This window comes from Aotus nancymaae, unplaced genomic scaffold (assembly GCF_030222135.1).
Source record: "Aotus nancymaae isolate 86718 unplaced genomic scaffold, 86718_ANA_hifiasm-v0.15.2.pri h1tg000028l, whole genome shotgun sequence".
In the NCBI taxonomy this organism is placed as follows: domain Eukaryota; kingdom Metazoa; phylum Chordata; class Mammalia; order Primates; family Aotidae; genus Aotus; species Aotus nancymaae.
The window spans coordinates 32420059-32435195 of NW_026988441.1; the positions used below are offsets into that span (position 1 = coordinate 32420059).

Below are 15137 nucleotides of genomic sequence, written 5' to 3' on the forward strand. Positions count from 1 at the left end.
GCCTGCGAGATACGAGCATAACTCTGTCTCAAAAAATAGAAATAAAAAAATTAAAAAATGAAAACAAAAAAAGAATCTTCATTTATGCGAAGTCGAGAACTCGTGAAAAGGAATAAAGGCTCCTCGCAGCTTCCGTATTACGGAACACATGCGCAAAGATGGCAGCGACCTGGGTTACGAGGACTAAAGAGGGTCACGTGATCGACCAACTTCCGGTCTCCCAAGGCGCTTTCCTGGCTTCCTGCGATCTTGTGGAGACGTGCGTATCGGGGTTTAACGTGTTTCTGGACCGCCGTAAGCCCGGCCGAGGGGCATCTGTGACTCGAGAGCCAGTTGCAGGTGCATGGAAGGTTCCCCGGAAGGGGAGGCGCCCGCGGCGGCGCTGGCTGCTGTGCTAAAGCATAGCTCGACGTTGCCGCCCGAAAGCGCCCAGGTCCGGGGCTACGACTTCAACCGCGGCGTGGATTACCACGCACTGCTGGAGGCCTTCGGCACCACTGGCTTCCAAGCAACTAATTTCGGGCGTGCTGTACAGCAAGTCAATGCCATGGTGAGGACAGGGGCGGGACTTCCAGGGCCGCGGAGAGGCGTGGCTTGTAGAACGAGGGCGGTATTCTTATTTGAGCGGCCCAGCGGTTCGAAGAAGGCGGGACCTATACTGGACGGGAATTTTGTCCGGGGAAGGGGACTTTGCACTCTAGTAGTTACATCCTAGGACAGCCTGAGGAGGCAGGGACCGTTTCTTGGTGGGCGGCCGGGTTCTAGGTCTCATGCTTTCTGGAATGATCGGAGCCTGGGGTAAAACAGGTTAAGGGAGCACATGGGAGGAGGAGCCTAAGTCTCAGCGCCCTGGGGCTTGAACTGAGATTTGCTTTTGCCACCGGGGAAGGGATGGGATCTGAAAAGGAGAGCTCTCTGATTCCTAAAAGGGTGGGGACAAATCCCGAATGCATGTCCTGAGATCTGGTCTGGGAAGGGGCAGGGTTTGCACAGGGGATGTTCCTTGGTTCCCTGTAGAACTGGTCCTGTATCCCTGAATGGGCAGGGCCTGGAGTGGAATTTGTTTCTGGAGCCCACCTGGAGTCCTGGGGCTGGAATTTAGGGTCAGTGCTTAACTTGACTTGGCTCTCACCCCCAGATTGAGAAGAAGCTGGAACCGCTGTCACAGGATGAAGACCAACACGCAGACCTGACCCAGAGCCGCCGCCCACTCACCGGCTGCACCATTTTCCTGGGATATACATCCAACCTCATCAGTTCAGGCATCCGTGAGACCATTCGCTACCTTGTGCAGCACAACATGGTGGGGACCTGGTGGGGCCGTGGCCTTGGCCTCTGGGTCAGTGGGCAATGCAGTTATTAATCGTTTAAGTGAGATGGGGAGATAGGGGTCTGTTTTAAGCAGAGGAGAGGAATAGAATCAAGTTTTGTTTTGTAGCAGAGCTCCCTTGTAAGAGTAACTGGACGAGGATGAGTTTAGAAGTCCTGCCCAGAATGAGGGCAGGATCTTCCTTCTTGGGCCAACTTCACTGCCTTGTGGCTGCAGGTGGATGTATTGGTGACTACAGCTGGCGGAGTGGAGGAAGACTTCATCAAGTGCCTGGCTCCCACCTACTTGGGCGAGTTTAGCCTCAGAGGGAAGGAGCTCCGAGAGAATGGGATCAACAGGTGGGAACCCTGAGTGGTGTTGGGCAGGGGAGCTGGACCAAGGGTCCTGGGGCCTGATGCCCACATGCCTCCTGTCCTCAGGATCGGAAACCTGCTGGTGCCCAATAACAATTACTGCAAGTTTGAGGACTGGCTGATGCCCATTCTGGACCAGATGGTGCTGGAGCAGAACACAGAGGTGGGGCCAGGGCAACCTGGAAGGGCCAGTCCAGCAGGAGTCAGGGGAGGCATGGGCTGAAGCTCATGTCCTTTCCTAGGGTGTAAAGTGGACGCCTTCAAAGATGATCGCCCGCCTGGGCAAGGAGATCAACAACCCAGAGTCCGTGTATTACTGGGCCCAGAAGGTGAGGATATAGGCGGGGGCAAAGTAGCCAGACTTCGGCATGTGTTAACTTACTTTATCTTTCCAGCCACCTGGGGAGTCACTACTGTTATTCTTAGCATCCTCACTCTTCGATGAGGAGACTCCAACACAGATAGGGGTGTTAATTTTTTTTTTTTTTTTTGAGACAGGCTCTTGCTCTGTCACCCAGGCTTCAGTGCCTGGACTCAAGCAGTCCTCTCACCTCAGCCTCTTCAGTAGCTGGGACCACAGGCATATGCCACTGTGCCCCAAAATATTTTAAGTTTTTTTTTAGAGATGGGGTCTTCCTATGTTGTCCAGGCTGGTCTTGAACTCCTGGCCTCAAGCAGTGCTCCCACTTGGCCTCCCAAAGTGCTGGGATTATAGCCATGGCCCATCATTACTGGCCTGGCTAGGTAATTTTGTCTGAAGTCACCCAGATAACTAGTGGGACTTCAGCCTGCTTATCCTCCTCCCAGACTATCTCTGGAACAGTAGTGGCAGCACTTAGCAACTCCCCTGGGGCCTGGCTCAGGGTCCAACACTCCCAGAGGCTATAAAATAAGAGCTACCCACTCCCTTTAATTAGATCATCAGAACCTGAAAAAAAAAGAAAGCTATTGGGCCGGGCGCGGTGGCTCACGCCTGTAATCCCAGCAGTTTGGGAGGCCGAGGCGGGTGGATCACGAGGTCAAGAGATCGAGACCATCCTGGTCAATATGGTGAAACCCCGTCTCTACTAAAAATACAAAAAATTAGCTGGGCACGGTGGCGCGTGCCTGTAATCCCAGCTACTCGGGAGGCTGAGGCAGGAGAATTGCCTGAACCCAGGAGGCGGAGGTTGCAGTGAGCCGAGATCGCGCCACTGTACTCCAGCCTGGGTAACAACAGCAAAAACTCCGTCTCAAAAAAAAAAAAAAAAAACTAGCTTTCTTTTTTTTTTTTTGAGACATAGTCTTGCTCTGTTGTCCAGGCTGGAGTGCAGTGCTGGGATCTCAGCTCACTGCAACCTCTACCTCCTGGGTTCAAGTGATTCTCTCACCTCAGCCTCCCAAGTAGCTAGAACTACAGGCATCTGCCATCATGCCTGGCTGATTTTTGTATTTTTGTACAGATGGTTTCACCATGTTGGCCAGGCTGGTCTTGAACTCCTGACCTCAGGTGATCTGCTGGCCTTAGCCTCCTAATGTGCTGGGATTATAGGCTCGAGCCACCACGCCCAGCCTCCTATTCTTTTTTTAAGAGACAGAGTCTCACTCTGTTGCCTAGGCTGGAGTGCATTGGCACAATAATGACTCACTGCAGTGAGCTTCTGAGCTCAAGCGATTGTCCTGTCCCAGCATGCTAAGTAGCTGGGACTACAGGTGCACCATGCCTGGCTAATTTTTTTTTTGTAGAGATGGGGACTTACCATCTTGCCCAGGATGGCTCTTTAAAAAAAGAGAGGGCCAGGCACAGGGGCTCACGCCTGTAATCCCAGCACTTTGGGAGGCTGAGGTGGCCAGATCACCTGAGGTCAGGAATTCGAGACCAGCCTGGCCAACATGGCGAAACCCCGTCTCTACTAAAAAAAAATATATAAAATTAGCTGGGTATGGTGGCATGCGCCTGTAATCCCAGCTACTTGGAAGGCTGAGGTATGAGAATCACTTGAACCCTGGAGGCGGAGGTTATAGTGAGCTGAGATTTTGCCATTGTACTCCAGCCTGGGCAACGAGTGAAACTCGGCTGGGTGTGGTGGCTCACGCCTGTAATCCCAGCACTTTGGGAGGCCGAGGCGGGTGGATCACTTGAGGTTGGGAGTTTGAGACCAGCCTAAGTAACATGGAGAAACCCTGTCTCTATTAAAAAAAAAAAAAAAAATTGTGAAACTCCATCTCAGAAAAAAAAAAGAAACAGCCCAGCAAGCTAAGAATAGTATGGTTCTTTATATGCCAGGCACTATCCTAGGTGTTGTCTGTGGGTTTTCTCATATAGGCCTCATCTGTGAGAGGTGTTACTGTTACACTTATCTTACAATTGAGGTAACAGTCCTAGAGAAATGAAGCATCCCGCCCACAATCAGGTAGGAGGGAAGTGACGCAGCTGGCATGGGGACGAGGCTCTGAGCTGCAGCCACTGTCCTGTCATTTCCCCGCAGAACCACATCCCTGTGTTTAGTCCAGCACTTACAGACGGCTCGCTGGGCGACATGATCTTCTTCCATTCCTACAAGAACCCGGGCCTGGTCCTGGACATCGTTGAGGGTGAGGTGCTGGGGACACAGAGGGGAGGGGAAGGAGGGCCAGCTGAGCCCAAGGCCTGACTTCATCCCTCTTCCTCCAGACCTGAGGCTCATCAACATGCAGGCCATCTTTGCCAAGTGCACTGGGATGATCATTCTGGGTGGGGGTGTGGTCAAGCACCACATCGCCAACGCCAACCTCATGGTGAGTGGGGGTGGCGCTCCGGCCACTGTGAAGACGTGCTGTGTGCTAGGCCTATGCTATGCACTGGGGAGACAGGATGAATAGACAGGCTAGGATCCCTGCTCCTCGGGACTGATGTTTTGCTATGTACCTGGGGAGATAGCAAAACAGTGGACGTCCCAGTGACATCCTTGTCAGGTGGCAGTCATTGCTACGGAGAAGACTAGATGATGGGATGAGAAGAGAAAGGGGTGCTGTCCAATAAGGGGTGTTGGAAGGAGGCTTCTGGAAATGTGAGCTGGGAGCAGAGGTTTGGGGAAGCTCCTCCCAGGAGCCACATGGTTATCTATCATGCCAGGAGTTTCTGCTGGTATGCTAGGATTGGGTTCTGGATTGCAAAGTTCTCAGCAGAGGGAAAAGCCGGTGCAAAGGCTCTCGAGTGCCTCAAGTAATCCAGGAACAGCTGGGAGACTGGTGAGGGGAGAGTGGAGTGGTGAGGGCCAGGAGCTGTTGCGGGGAGGTGTCCGGGGAGCCTGCCGGGCCTTGTAGGCTGAGGCAAGGGCTTTGGCCTTTGCACTGAGGGAGGTGGGTGTTCCCATGCTCCCTCTGGTGGCCACGTGGGGAACAGATGGTTGCAGGCGAGTGAGAACTTCAGTCCAGGACTGTGGTGACCATGCAGGGACCAGGGTCGGGCCCATGGAGGCGGGAGGTGGCTGGGTTTGCAGGGCTTCTGAAGATAGAGTTGACACCTCTGGGACACATGGCCATTGTTGCCCAGCAGCTCTAGTGACCCCAAGCATTGCCATGAGCCCTGTCTGGGAGCGAGGGGCTGCCAAGGGCTTCCTTCATCTAGGATGCACACCTCAGCCTGCTTGGCTAGTGTCCCCTTCTGTGTCTGTCTCCTGTGACTGGCTGACTGGGCACACCCTCCCTATCCCCTCCCCACAGCGGAATGGGGCCAACTATGCTGTCTACGTCAACACGGCCCAGGAGTTTGATGGCTCTGACTCGGGCGCCCGACCAGACGAGGCTGTATCCTGGGGAAAGATCCGGATGGATGCACAGCCTGTCAAGGTACGGGTGGGCTGGACAGGGTACAGGGTCTCCGGGACTATGGCTGTGGGTCCCATGGCTTACCCAGTCCCCCCGCTACAGGTCTATGCCGACGCCTCCCTGGTCTTCCCCCTGCTCGTAGCTGAAACCTTTGCCCAGAAGGTGGATGCCTTCATTCCCGAGAAGAACGAGGACTGAGCAGCTGCGGTCCCAGGGAGGCCTTACCCCCCTCTATTTATTAATTTGCAGACTCAGCCCCTCCCCTGCTCCTTGGTCAGCTGCATCTCTAGAATAAAATGGTCTCCGCGGTCCTTCCGCATCTGTCTGTCCTTGGTCCTGGTGGTAGGTCCTCTGGCTTCAGCCTGCTCCATCCTCTGCCTCGTAGGCCTCCTCCCGCCAGCAGTGGATGCTGCCCCCCATGGCGGTCAACAGGCAGGGCTCCGTGGGGTGGTAGGCCAGCGACTGCACCACGCCGCGACCCACAGGCAGAGCCAGAGCCAGGGCACCCTGTGGAGCAAGGGGTGGGGAGTGGTTATCTGTGGCTAGGCTGTGCCCTGGTTCCTGAGGTTCCTGGGCACTCCCATCTCAGTCCTTCCTGGAGCTCTCTGTCACCTCTCTCCTGACCTTCAGCCATCTGCCTCTAATTGCCTCCTGGACACTGCAAAATGAATCTAAGCTAGACTGAGCCCCTCAGTAGCTCTGTCCTCCCAGGCCACGTGTCTTGGGAGTCTTTTATTGATTTTTTTATTAACTTTTTTTTTTTTTTTTTGAGACGGAGTTTTGTTCTTGTTACCCAGGCTAGATAGAGTGCGATGGCACGATCTCGGCTCACTGCAACCTCCGCCTCCTGGGTTCAGGCAATTCTCCTGCCTCAGCCTCCCAAGTAGCTGGGACTACAGGCGCGCGCCACCATGCCCAGCTAATTTTTGTATTTTTAGTAGAGACAGGGTTTCACCATGTTGACCAGGATGGTCTCGATCTCTTGACCTCGTGATCCACCCGCCTCGGCCTCCCACAGTGCTGGGATTACAGGCGTGAGCCACCGCGCCTGGCCTATTGTTTAACTTTTAAAAATAGGCTGGGTACGGTGGCTCACACCTGTAATCCGAGCACTTTGAGAGGCCAAGGTGGGCGGATTGCAAGGTCAGGAGTTCGAGACCAGCTTGGTCAATATGGTGAGACCCCGTCTCTACTAAAAATACAAAAATTAGCCAGGCATGATGATGGGCACCTGTAGTCCCAGCTACTCAGGAGGCTAAGGCAGGAGAATCACTTGAATCCGGGAGTTGGAGGTTGCAGTAAGCTGAGATTGGGCCACTGCACTCCAGCCTGGGTGACAGAGACTTAGTCTCAAAAAAATAAAATAAATTACAGATGAGGTCCCGCCACATTGCCCAGGCTGGTCTTGAACTCCTCCTGGCCTCAAGTGATCCTCTCACCTTGGCCTCCAAAAGTGTTGGGATTACAGGTGTGAGCCACCGTGCTTGGCCTTGGGAGTCTTTTCCTTGCACCTGACATTCCTCCATCAGTCAGTCCTCTTGGCTCTGCTTCTAGACCGTGTCCAGACACTGCTGATTTTCTGCCACCACCCTGCTTGGAGCATGCCTTGTTCGCAGTTTCCCTGTTTCCTGCCACCAGCTGGGCTCCATCCTGCCCACTTGGCAGCCCCAATAATCCCCATTTCCCCTGATACCCTTTGGTTACAGCACAATGTAAACAAACAGTTGCTCAAGCCACAGTTCCTCTTCCACCTTGAAAATGCTTCACGTGCCTGCCCTCCAAGGCAACTTCTGGTCTACTGGGCCCACAAGAAATAGGTGGAACATTCTAGCTAGCTTAGTTCCTAAAGTAAGAGCTTGTCCCCTAAGTCTCCAGGGCCCCCCAGTTCCCTCCATCCTCTTATGGGCCTTAGTTCCCCTGGCCAAGCCCATGGCTGATGTCTCCTTCACTGTGATCCCCCAAGCCCTGACCCTGCTACACCGGGATGATCTGTTTCTGGCCTGACTCCGCACCAGGCTGGAACATGTCAAGGACGGGGCTCAGGGCTTGAAACCATGCACAAGGATGCTCAGACATAGCTCCAGTTTCTTGAATGACTACAGCCCTGTCTCACCCAGGGTAGACATGGGTGTCGGCTCTCCCTTGCCCAGGGGTCAGTGCCAGTAGCTTGGCCTGGCATCTGTGGCCCAGCCTGACCTGGATCTTGCTGCAGCTGCTGCCACCCTGAAGCCTTTGTTTCCTGACTGATGCATGTGCAGGCCACACCTCTACACTTAGCATATGCTGTTCCCTTTGTCTGGAATGCCCTTTGTGCCTCATCAACTCACTTCTTCAAGATCCTATCTCAGGCCGGGTGCAGTGGCTCAGGCCTGTAATCCCAGCACTTTGGGAGGCTGAGGTGGTGGATCACTTGAGGTCAGGAGTTTGACACCAGCCTGGCCAACATGGTGAAATCCTGTCCCTACCAAAAATAAAAAAAAATTAGCCGGGTGTGGGTGGTGGGCACCTGTAATCCCAGCTACTCAGGAGGCTGAGACACAAGAATCACCTGAACTCCGGGGGGCAGAGGTTGCAGTGACCTTAGATTGCCCTATTCCAGCCTGGGCAACAGAGTGAGACTCCCATCTCAAAAAAAGTAAAAAGATCCTAGCTTTTTTTTTTTTTTTTTTTTTTGAGACGGAGTTTCGCTCTTGTTACCCAAGCTGGAGTGCAATGGCACTATCTCGGCTCACCGCAACCTCCGCCTCCTGGGTTCAAGCAATTCTCCTGCCTCAGCCTCCTGAGTAGCTGGGATTACAGGCATGCGCCACCATGCCCAGCTAATTTTTTGTAGTTTTAGTAGAGACGGGGTTTCACCGTGTTGACCAGGATGGTCTCGATCTCTTGACCTCGTGATCCACCCGCCTCGGCCTCCCAAAGTGCTGGGATTACAGGCGTGAGAAAAAGATCCTAGCTTTCAGGTCCTGGAGTGACTGAGGTAAAGACAGGGCTGGGATGGGGCAGGCACCTAGGTATGAGGTGGGGTTGGGGGCACCTCACCTCCACCAGGTCCCAGAAGAACACCTTCCCGTCCTCAGAGCAGCTGACCACATGTGTGTCTCGCTCGCTCAGGCAGCAGTCCAGCTTGTACTCCTGGTTCTTATGGCCCTTGTACCTAAGGGCAGGCAGGATGCGGGGGGGCTTGGTCGTTTCCAGGGGTGGGAGAGGAGGGAAGGGGACCCCATGACCACAAGGACTCACTCGCCTAGCAGTTCCCCTGTGTCTTTGTCCAGGAGCCGCAATGTGGAGTCCAGGCTGGACACTAGGGTGCACTGCCCGTCCCGGCTGAAGCAGGTGCAGGTGATGGGGCCTTGGGGGAGGGGCGGGTAGTGAGTGAGGCTGGGGTTCCCGTAGCTGGTCCCCCATCTTCCCTGCCTGCCCCACATCCCCAGCCACTCACTGCCCACGTAGTCTGAGAAGAGCTGCCCCTTCCTCAGGTCATAGCGTCTCACGCGGCCATCCACAGAGCTGCAGGAGAGGGTAGGTCCAGCGGGAGCCTTGACTAGGCGCCATGGCTCCAGGCAGCCCTGTGTGTTCCCAGCCCGCTGGGCCTGCTTATCCAGGGCACAGGGGTGGAATTCTGAAGCTCTGGTCTTGAGACTCAGGCCCAATGCTAATCAGGGCCTAACTCCATCATTTCCACGACCCACACCCCGTTTCCAAACCCATGGAGTCCTTCCGATTCCCCCTTTTCCTGCATTCTCCAGCTCTTCCTCCTCAGTAGTAAGTCCCACCACTTTCCCCACTACCCAACACCAGCATCTGGACTGCTCTGCTCTCTATGCACCTTCACAGCCACCAGAGGGAGCACTTTCCAAAGTACAATAGACCCGTGAACAATCCGGGTTTGAACCCAAAGAGGCCACTTATATGTGGATTTCTTCTGCCTCTTTCAGCCCTGAGAAAGCAAGACCAACTCCTCCTCTTCCTTCTCTCTTTTTTTTTTTTTTTTGAGACGGGAGTTTCGCTTTTGTTACCCAGGCTGGAGTGCAATGGCGCGATCTTGGCTCACTGCAATCTCCGCCTCCTGGGTTCAGGCAATTCTCCTGCCTCAGCCTCCCGAGTAACTGGGATTACAGGCACGCGCCACCGTGCCCAGCTAATTTTTTTTTATTTTTAGTAGAGACGGGGTTTCACCATGGCCAGGATGGTCTCGATCTCTTGCCCTCGTGATCCGCCCGCCTCGGCCTCCCAAAGTGCTGGGATTACAGGCGTAAGCCATCGCGCCCGGCTCTCCTCTTCCTTCTCTTATTTTTTATTTTTATTTTTTTAAAAAGAGACGGGGTCTTGCTATGTTGCCCAGGCTGGAGTGCAGTGGCTAGTCACAGGCACGATCCCACTACTGATCAGCACGGGAGTTTTGACCTGCTCCGTTTCCCACCTGGGCCAGTTCACCCCTCCTTAGGGAACCTGGTGGTCCCCCGCTCCCGGAAGGTCACCATATTGATGCCGAACTCAGTGCGGACACCTGATCGGCATAGTGCACTACAGCCCAGAATTCCTGGACTTGAGATCCTCCAGCCTCAGCCTCCCGAATAGCTGGGACTACAGGCATGTGCCACCATGCCCAGCGATTTTTTTTTTATTTTATATTTTTTGAGACGGAGTCTTGCTCTGTCACCAGGCTGGAGTGCAGTGGCATGATCTCACCACTGCCACCTCCGTCTCCTGGGTTCAAGTGATTCTCCTGCCTCAGCCTCCTGAGTAGCTGGGACTACAGGCATGAGCCACTGTGCCTGGCTAATTTTTTGTATCTTAGTAGAGACAGGTTTTCACCATGGCCAGGATGGTCTCGATCTCCTGACGTCGTGATTCGCCTACCTCAGCCTCCCAAAGTGCTGGGATTACAGGCGTGAGCCACCGCACCCGGCCCTCCTCCACCTTCTCAATGTGAAGATCTTTATGAACTCTCCACTTCTACTTAATGAGTAGAAAAGGTATTTTTTCTTCCTTATGATTATTTTTATTTAAAAAAAATTATCATATATATATATGTATATTTTTTGAGAGAGTCTTGCTCTGTCGCCTAGGTTGGAGTGCAGTGGCACAATCTTGGCTCATTGCAACCTCCAACTCCTGAGTTCAGGCGATTCTTCTGCCTCAGCCTCCAGAGTAGCTGGGACTATAGGCTCCCGCCACCATGCCTGGCTAATTTTTGTATTTTTAGTAGAGATGGGGTTTCACCATGTTGGCCAGGCTGGTCTCAAACTCCTGACCTCAGGTGATCCGCCCACCTCAGCCTCCCAAAGTGCTGGGATTACAGGCTTGAGCCACCACATCCAGCCTATTTTTTTTTTTTTTTGACAGTCTCAGTCTGTTACCCAAGGTGGAGTGCAGTGGTGCCTGAGAACTCCTGAGCTCAAGCGATGCCTTCCACTTGAGCCTCTCGAGTAGCTGGGACTACAGCTGTGTGCTACTGTGCCCAGGTGACAGTAGGTTTTAATCTAAACATGGGGGCAGCTATGATTCCCAGTGGCACCTGGGGTGAGACCAGGTCCTGGCTCCACTCACCCTGCCAGGACCTCGTGGTCTGACACCTTCACACTGGACACGCCATCTCTGGCCTCATCCAGCGTCTGCACTGGCTCAGGCCTCCGTGAGCGGCAGTCCCAACAGCGGATACTGGAATCAATAGAGCCTGTGAGGCCAGCATGATGGTGAGGTCAGGTTTGGACTGGGAGGGCAGCACCCTGGGCCCCCCTGCCAAGGCCCCAGACTCACCGGACAGGATAACTGTGGCCTCTTCATTAAACTGCACCGTGTTCACCTTCTGAGAAAGTTATTGCCACTCAGAGGAGGCTGGACTTTGGAGGATTGGGATAAAGGTAGGGTTCCCAGTGTCAGTTAAAGACGAGGAGAAGGGGAGGTGAAAGGTTTTGGGGGAACTGCGAGGACAGGGGTTGGTGACTGCCTAGCCTGGCACGTGGAGCGGGGGATCGCCATCTGGGGAAGGGATCCTTATGGTGTAATGGAGGGTGTCCTTGTCACCACCTATGCGCTAATACGGGTCCCCTCCGCTCCAATGAGGGTCTCGGCTTTCACTCACCCCTGCGTGGCCCCGGAATTTTCGCACGACCTGCCCCGATGCCACATCCCACAGGACCACCGCCTTGTCTCCGCCGCCGGAGCAGAGACTGCTGTTGTCAAAGGAGCTGGAGGACAGAAGGAGGAATATCAGCATCGAACTCGGATCCCAGCCTCAGCGCTCCCATCCCGGCCTGGCCCCCGGCTCACCCGGCCGCATCCAGCACCTCGTAGCCATGGCCGCTGTATGTCCGCAGCAGCGTCCCCCGAAGTGGGTTCCACAGTTTCAGGGTCTTGTCGCTGCCGCACGTCAGGCAGTAATTGCCATCCACTGGGGAACACCAGGCGGGGGTTAGTGGGCCGCCGACCTCAGGAGGCGGGAGGAGGACCCGGAATGAAGACAACGGCGCTCACCATTAAATCGTACGGCTCGCACCGCCCCTTGCCCGCAGTCCAGCGTCTTCAACCGTTTCTGCGGCAGCTCCGGTGGCCGCGGCTTTGGCTCAGGGAAAGCCATGGTCCCAGGGCCCCTTCCTTGCCGCTTTAAATCGGTGTGTACGTAAAATTCCGCGCCTTGGAAATCCACGCTTGGGTGTAACCCTATTATTGCCCTCCCTGACCTACTTCCTGTTTTTCACTTCCGGGTTCATCATTTTGGCATTTGAGTGCTCAGGTTAGAGCTATTCAAGTCCGCTTTCAGGTTATGTTCCCAATGTCCCCCTTGCAAGGAAGATTTCTGGGCTCTCCTGTCTCCGTTCTCTGGGTAGGGGGAGTCCAAGCCTCCGTCCTGAGGAACGGAAATGCGAGGGCTTTGGGTGTTACTTTAAAATCTGCCCTCCGCTTGCACGCCGGAAGCTGCAATTCCCGCAGCGGAAGAGGCGTGACCGGGCTTTCGACTAGCTATGTCCACTAACAGTATGTCGGACCCGCGGAGGCCAAACAAAGTACTGAGGTTAGGACATCAGCGTCATGGCCACCGGGTTCGGGTTGTGGGTGTGGATCGGGGCCTTGGGAAGCGCCTGTCCATCCCGAGGGCGGGACCTGAGCGCCCCTGACCCTCGAGCCTGTCGCAGGTACAAGCCCCCGCCGAGCGAGTGTAACCCGGCCTTGGACGACCCGACGCCGGACTACATGAACCTGCTGGGCATGATCTTCAGCATGTGCGGCCTCATGCTTAAGGTGGGCGGGGATGAGCTTCCACGGATGTAGTTGGACCTGAAAACGAGGACCGGGGGCGGGTTTGGAATGAAGGGGAGAGTCTGGCCGGCGCTGATGGGGCGGGACCTGAGATCGGCCGGGAGTGGGGCTGGGGTAACGCTGGGCCAAAAAAGCCCCAGTCTTTGGGGAAGTCAAGGATTCGGGTCAGGGTGGGGATGTGGCAGATTGGTCTGCGGGTGGGGCCAGGCTTTGAAGCAACTTGAAAGGGACTCGTGGAAAAAGGGCAGGGTCTCTCTTGGCCCTGAGAGACGCAGGCCGGGCAGTAGGACTGGAAACCATGTATCTGGAGTATGCCACGTGCTGGTGGGACTGAGAATTCCCGAGGGGTAAGGTCCCAGCTGCATCAGATGGAATCAGTGGGCACGAACTGGTGTCTGGAAAGGTGGCTTCGGGGGATTCATTGGTGTGCCTCTCACTGACCTAACCTGCCCACGCACCTATTTTTCCCCAGCTGAAGTGGTGTGCTTGGGTCGCCGTCTACTGCTCCTTCATCAGCTTTGCCAACTCTCGGAGCTCAGAGGACACGAAGCAAATGATGAGTAGCTTCATGTGAGACTTGGCCTAGAGGATGAGGAACTCCTGAGTGAGGGGTGGGGGGACCCGTCTGCCCATCCTAGACTGACACCTCTCTCCTGTCTCAGGCTCTCCATCTCTGCTGTGGTGATGTCCTATCTGCAGAATCCTCAGCCCATGACGCCCCCGTGGTAATACCAGCCTAGAAGGGTCACGCTTTGGACCCTCTCTACCCACTAGGCCTGGCCTTTGGCTGCTCAACCTGCTGCCGTCCTGGACTTCCCTGAATGAGGCAGTCTCAGTGCCCCCATCTGGATGGAGGGACTCTGACCCTTTCCTAGGGAACACCCTAGGCCTACCCCTCCTGCCTCCCTTCCCCTGCCCACTGCTGGGGGATATGCTATCCATGTTTCCAGGGGTATCCATTTGCTTTCTCGTTGAAAAATGTTAATAATAAAGTTTTTCACTCTGGCTGTCAGCCTCTTTCTTCTGTTCATTAGGGTGTTCCTCCTAATTGAGGGGAAGGGCTCTAGCTCCATAGGCCTGGTGTGGGGCCCCAGTCTGGAGGCTTCTGGCTGTTCACTTGCTTACTTCATAAACATTTGTCTTAAGTCAGGTGCTAGGGACAAGACAGGGACTTCTGCCCTCTGGCAACTCACCAGATGGCCCTGCTGACCTAGATAATCTGGGCTTTGGTTTCCTTTTTTTTTTCCCCTTTTGAAAAAAAAAAAAAAAAAAAAAAAGGCGCGGTAGCTCACGTCCATAATCCCAGCACTTTGGAAGGCACTTTGCCACTGCACTCCAGCCTGGTGACAGAGCCAGACTCCGTCTCGGAAAAAAAAAACCCAAAAAACAAAAACCATAGGGCCTTGATCTGTCATGCAGGCTGAGTCTGAGTGCAGTGGCCAGATCTCTGCTCATTGCAGCCTCAACCTCCTGGGCTCAGTCCTCCCACCTCAGCCTCCCATGTAACTGGGATCATAGGCACGTGCTACCATGCCCAGCTAATTTTTGGTTTTTGAGACAGTTTTGATCTTGTTGCCTAGACTGTAGTGCAATGGCGTGATCTCTATCTCGGCTGACTGCAAACTCTGCCTCCCTCGTTCAACGATTCTTGTGCCTCAGCCTCCCAAGTAGCTGGGATTATAGGCCTGTGCCACTATGCCCAGATAATTTTTGTATTTTTACTAGAGGCAGGGTTTCATGGTGTTGGTCAGGCTGGTCTTGAACTCCTGACCTCAAGTGATCCACCCGCCTCCCAAAGTACTGGTGTTTTGGTTTTGTTTTGTTTTGAGACACAGTCTCACTCTGTCACCCAGACTGGAGTGGGCATGATCTTACTGCAGCCTTGGTTTCCTGGTGGTCAACCTCCTAAGTAGCTGGAACTGAAGCAGGAGAATAGCAGAGGAAATTGGAGGTTGGATAAAAGGAGAAATGAAAAAAAAAAAAAAGGAGAAATGAGTAGGAGCAGAAGCAGGATAAGAAGCAGAAGTTGACTCAAAAGCGACAAAGAAGTAAGGAGACCCCATGGCTGGCTAAATTCAGACCGAACCAGCAAGGGGCAGCTCCTAAAAGATGGGCATGCACACTAGAGAGAAAATACATCCTAAAAATGACCGCATATGGCAATTAGGTCATTAAAGCTCATGCATATGGGCTACATATCATGCATATACTTAAAATTGTGGGATGGAAGCAACCAAGACATTAACCCACCCGTCAAAAGGCACATACTTGCTAGAGATTAGGCAGCCCGGGAAAGAAAAAAACATCTAAAAGAACCCCAGGGGCCGGGCACGGTGGCTCACGTCTGTAATCCCACCATTTTGGGAGGCCCAGGTGGGTGGATCACTTGAGGTCAGAAGTTGGAG

The 15137-nt window shown here is 54.2% G+C and overlaps 3 protein-coding genes across 8 annotated transcripts; 2 read left to right on the forward strand and 1 right to left on the reverse strand.

Annotated features, from left to right (window-relative positions):
• The first annotated feature begins 179 nt into the window (after window positions 1–179).
• On the forward strand, window positions 180–5783 carry DHPS (deoxyhypusine synthase). 2 transcript variants are annotated; one of them, XM_012436027.3, is made up of 9 exons: window positions 180–550; window positions 1139–1339; window positions 1547–1668; window positions 1750–1846; window positions 1926–2012; window positions 4152–4257; window positions 4337–4440; window positions 5368–5493; window positions 5575–5783. In XM_012436027.3, the coding sequence occupies exons 1-9, from the start codon at window positions 344–346 to the stop codon at window positions 5668–5670; spliced, it is 1146 nt and encodes a 381-aa protein (XP_012291450.1). In that variant the 5' UTR covers window positions 180–343; the 3' UTR covers window positions 5671–5783. The 2 variants fall into 2 exon arrangements, with proteins under 2 accessions (XP_012291450.1, XP_012291451.1); XM_012436028.3 differs by having other exon boundaries at window positions 184–550; window positions 1139–1303.
• On the reverse strand, window positions 5676–12499 carry WDR83 (WD repeat domain 83). Of its 4 annotated transcripts, XM_064381795.1 has the most exons (9): window positions 11950–12498; window positions 11746–11866; window positions 11558–11663; window positions 11233–11281; window positions 11023–11149; window positions 8912–8979; window positions 8713–8821; window positions 8512–8626; window positions 5676–5979 (listed from the first exon to the last, which is right to left on the reverse strand). In XM_064381795.1, the coding sequence occupies exons 1-9, from the start codon at window positions 12050–12052 to the stop codon at window positions 5830–5832; spliced, it is 948 nt and encodes a 315-aa protein (XP_064237865.1). In that variant the 5' UTR covers window positions 12053–12498; the 3' UTR covers window positions 5676–5829. The 4 variants fall into 4 exon arrangements, with proteins under 4 accessions (XP_064237865.1, XP_064237863.1, XP_064237866.1 ...); XM_064381793.1 differs by having other exon boundaries at window positions 8713–8979; window positions 11950–12499; XM_064381796.1 differs by lacking the exon at window positions 11950–12498 and having other exon boundaries at window positions 8713–8979; window positions 11763–11856.
• Window positions 12391–13739, forward strand: WDR83OS (WD repeat domain 83 opposite strand). 2 transcript variants are annotated; one of them, XM_012441998.3, is made up of 4 exons: window positions 12391–12487; window positions 12609–12714; window positions 13205–13302; window positions 13395–13739. In XM_012441998.3, the coding sequence occupies exons 1-4, from the start codon at window positions 12438–12440 to the stop codon at window positions 13459–13461; spliced, it is 321 nt and encodes a 106-aa protein (XP_012297421.1). In that variant the 5' UTR covers window positions 12391–12437; the 3' UTR covers window positions 13462–13739. The 2 variants fall into 2 exon arrangements, with proteins under 2 accessions (XP_012297421.1, XP_012297420.1); XM_012441997.3 differs by having other exon boundaries at window positions 12400–12714.
• The last annotated feature ends 1398 nt before the right edge of the window (window positions 13740–15137 follow it).

What these genes read in the sequence shown, in the direction of transcription:
- DHPS (XM_012436027.3), top strand. Translation starts at nt 344, where the DNA reads ATGGAAGGTTCCCCGGAAGGGGAGGCGCCCGCGGCGGCGCTGGCTGCT. An exon ending in TGCTGGAGCAGAACACAGAG is followed by an intron (nt 1,847 to 1,925) that starts GTGGGGCCAGGG and finishes GTCCTTTCCTAG; the next exon opens with GGTGTAAAGTGGACGCCTTC. An exon ending in GGTCCTGGACATCGTTGAGG is followed by an intron (nt 4,258 to 4,336) that starts GTGAGGTGCTGG and finishes CTCTTCCTCCAG; the next exon opens with ACCTGAGGCTCATCAACATG.
- WDR83 (XM_064381793.1), bottom strand. Translation starts at nt 12,052, where the DNA reads ATGGCTTTCCCTGAGCCAAAGCCGCGGCCACCGGAGCTGCCGCAGAAA. An exon ending in GGCCACAGTTATCCTGTCCG is followed by an intron (nt 11,150 to 11,232) that starts GTGAGTCTGGGG and finishes CTGGCCTCACAG; the next exon opens with GCTCTATTGATTCCAGTATC. An exon ending in TCTTCTGGGACCTGGTGGAG is followed by an intron (nt 5,980 to 8,511) that starts GTGAGGTGCCCC and finishes CTTGCTCCACAG; the next exon opens with GGTGCCCTGGCTCTGGCTCT.
- WDR83OS (XM_012441997.3), top strand. Translation starts at nt 12,505, where the DNA reads ATGGCCACCGGGTTCGGGTTGTGGGTGTGGATCGGGGCCTTGGGAAGC. An exon ending in TGTGCGGCCTCATGCTTAAG is followed by an intron (nt 12,715 to 13,204) that starts GTGGGCGGGGAT and finishes ATTTTTCCCCAG; the next exon opens with CTGAAGTGGTGTGCTTGGGT. An exon ending in CAAATGATGAGTAGCTTCAT is followed by an intron (nt 13,303 to 13,394) that starts GTGAGACTTGGC and finishes CTCCTGTCTCAG; the next exon opens with GCTCTCCATCTCTGCTGTGG.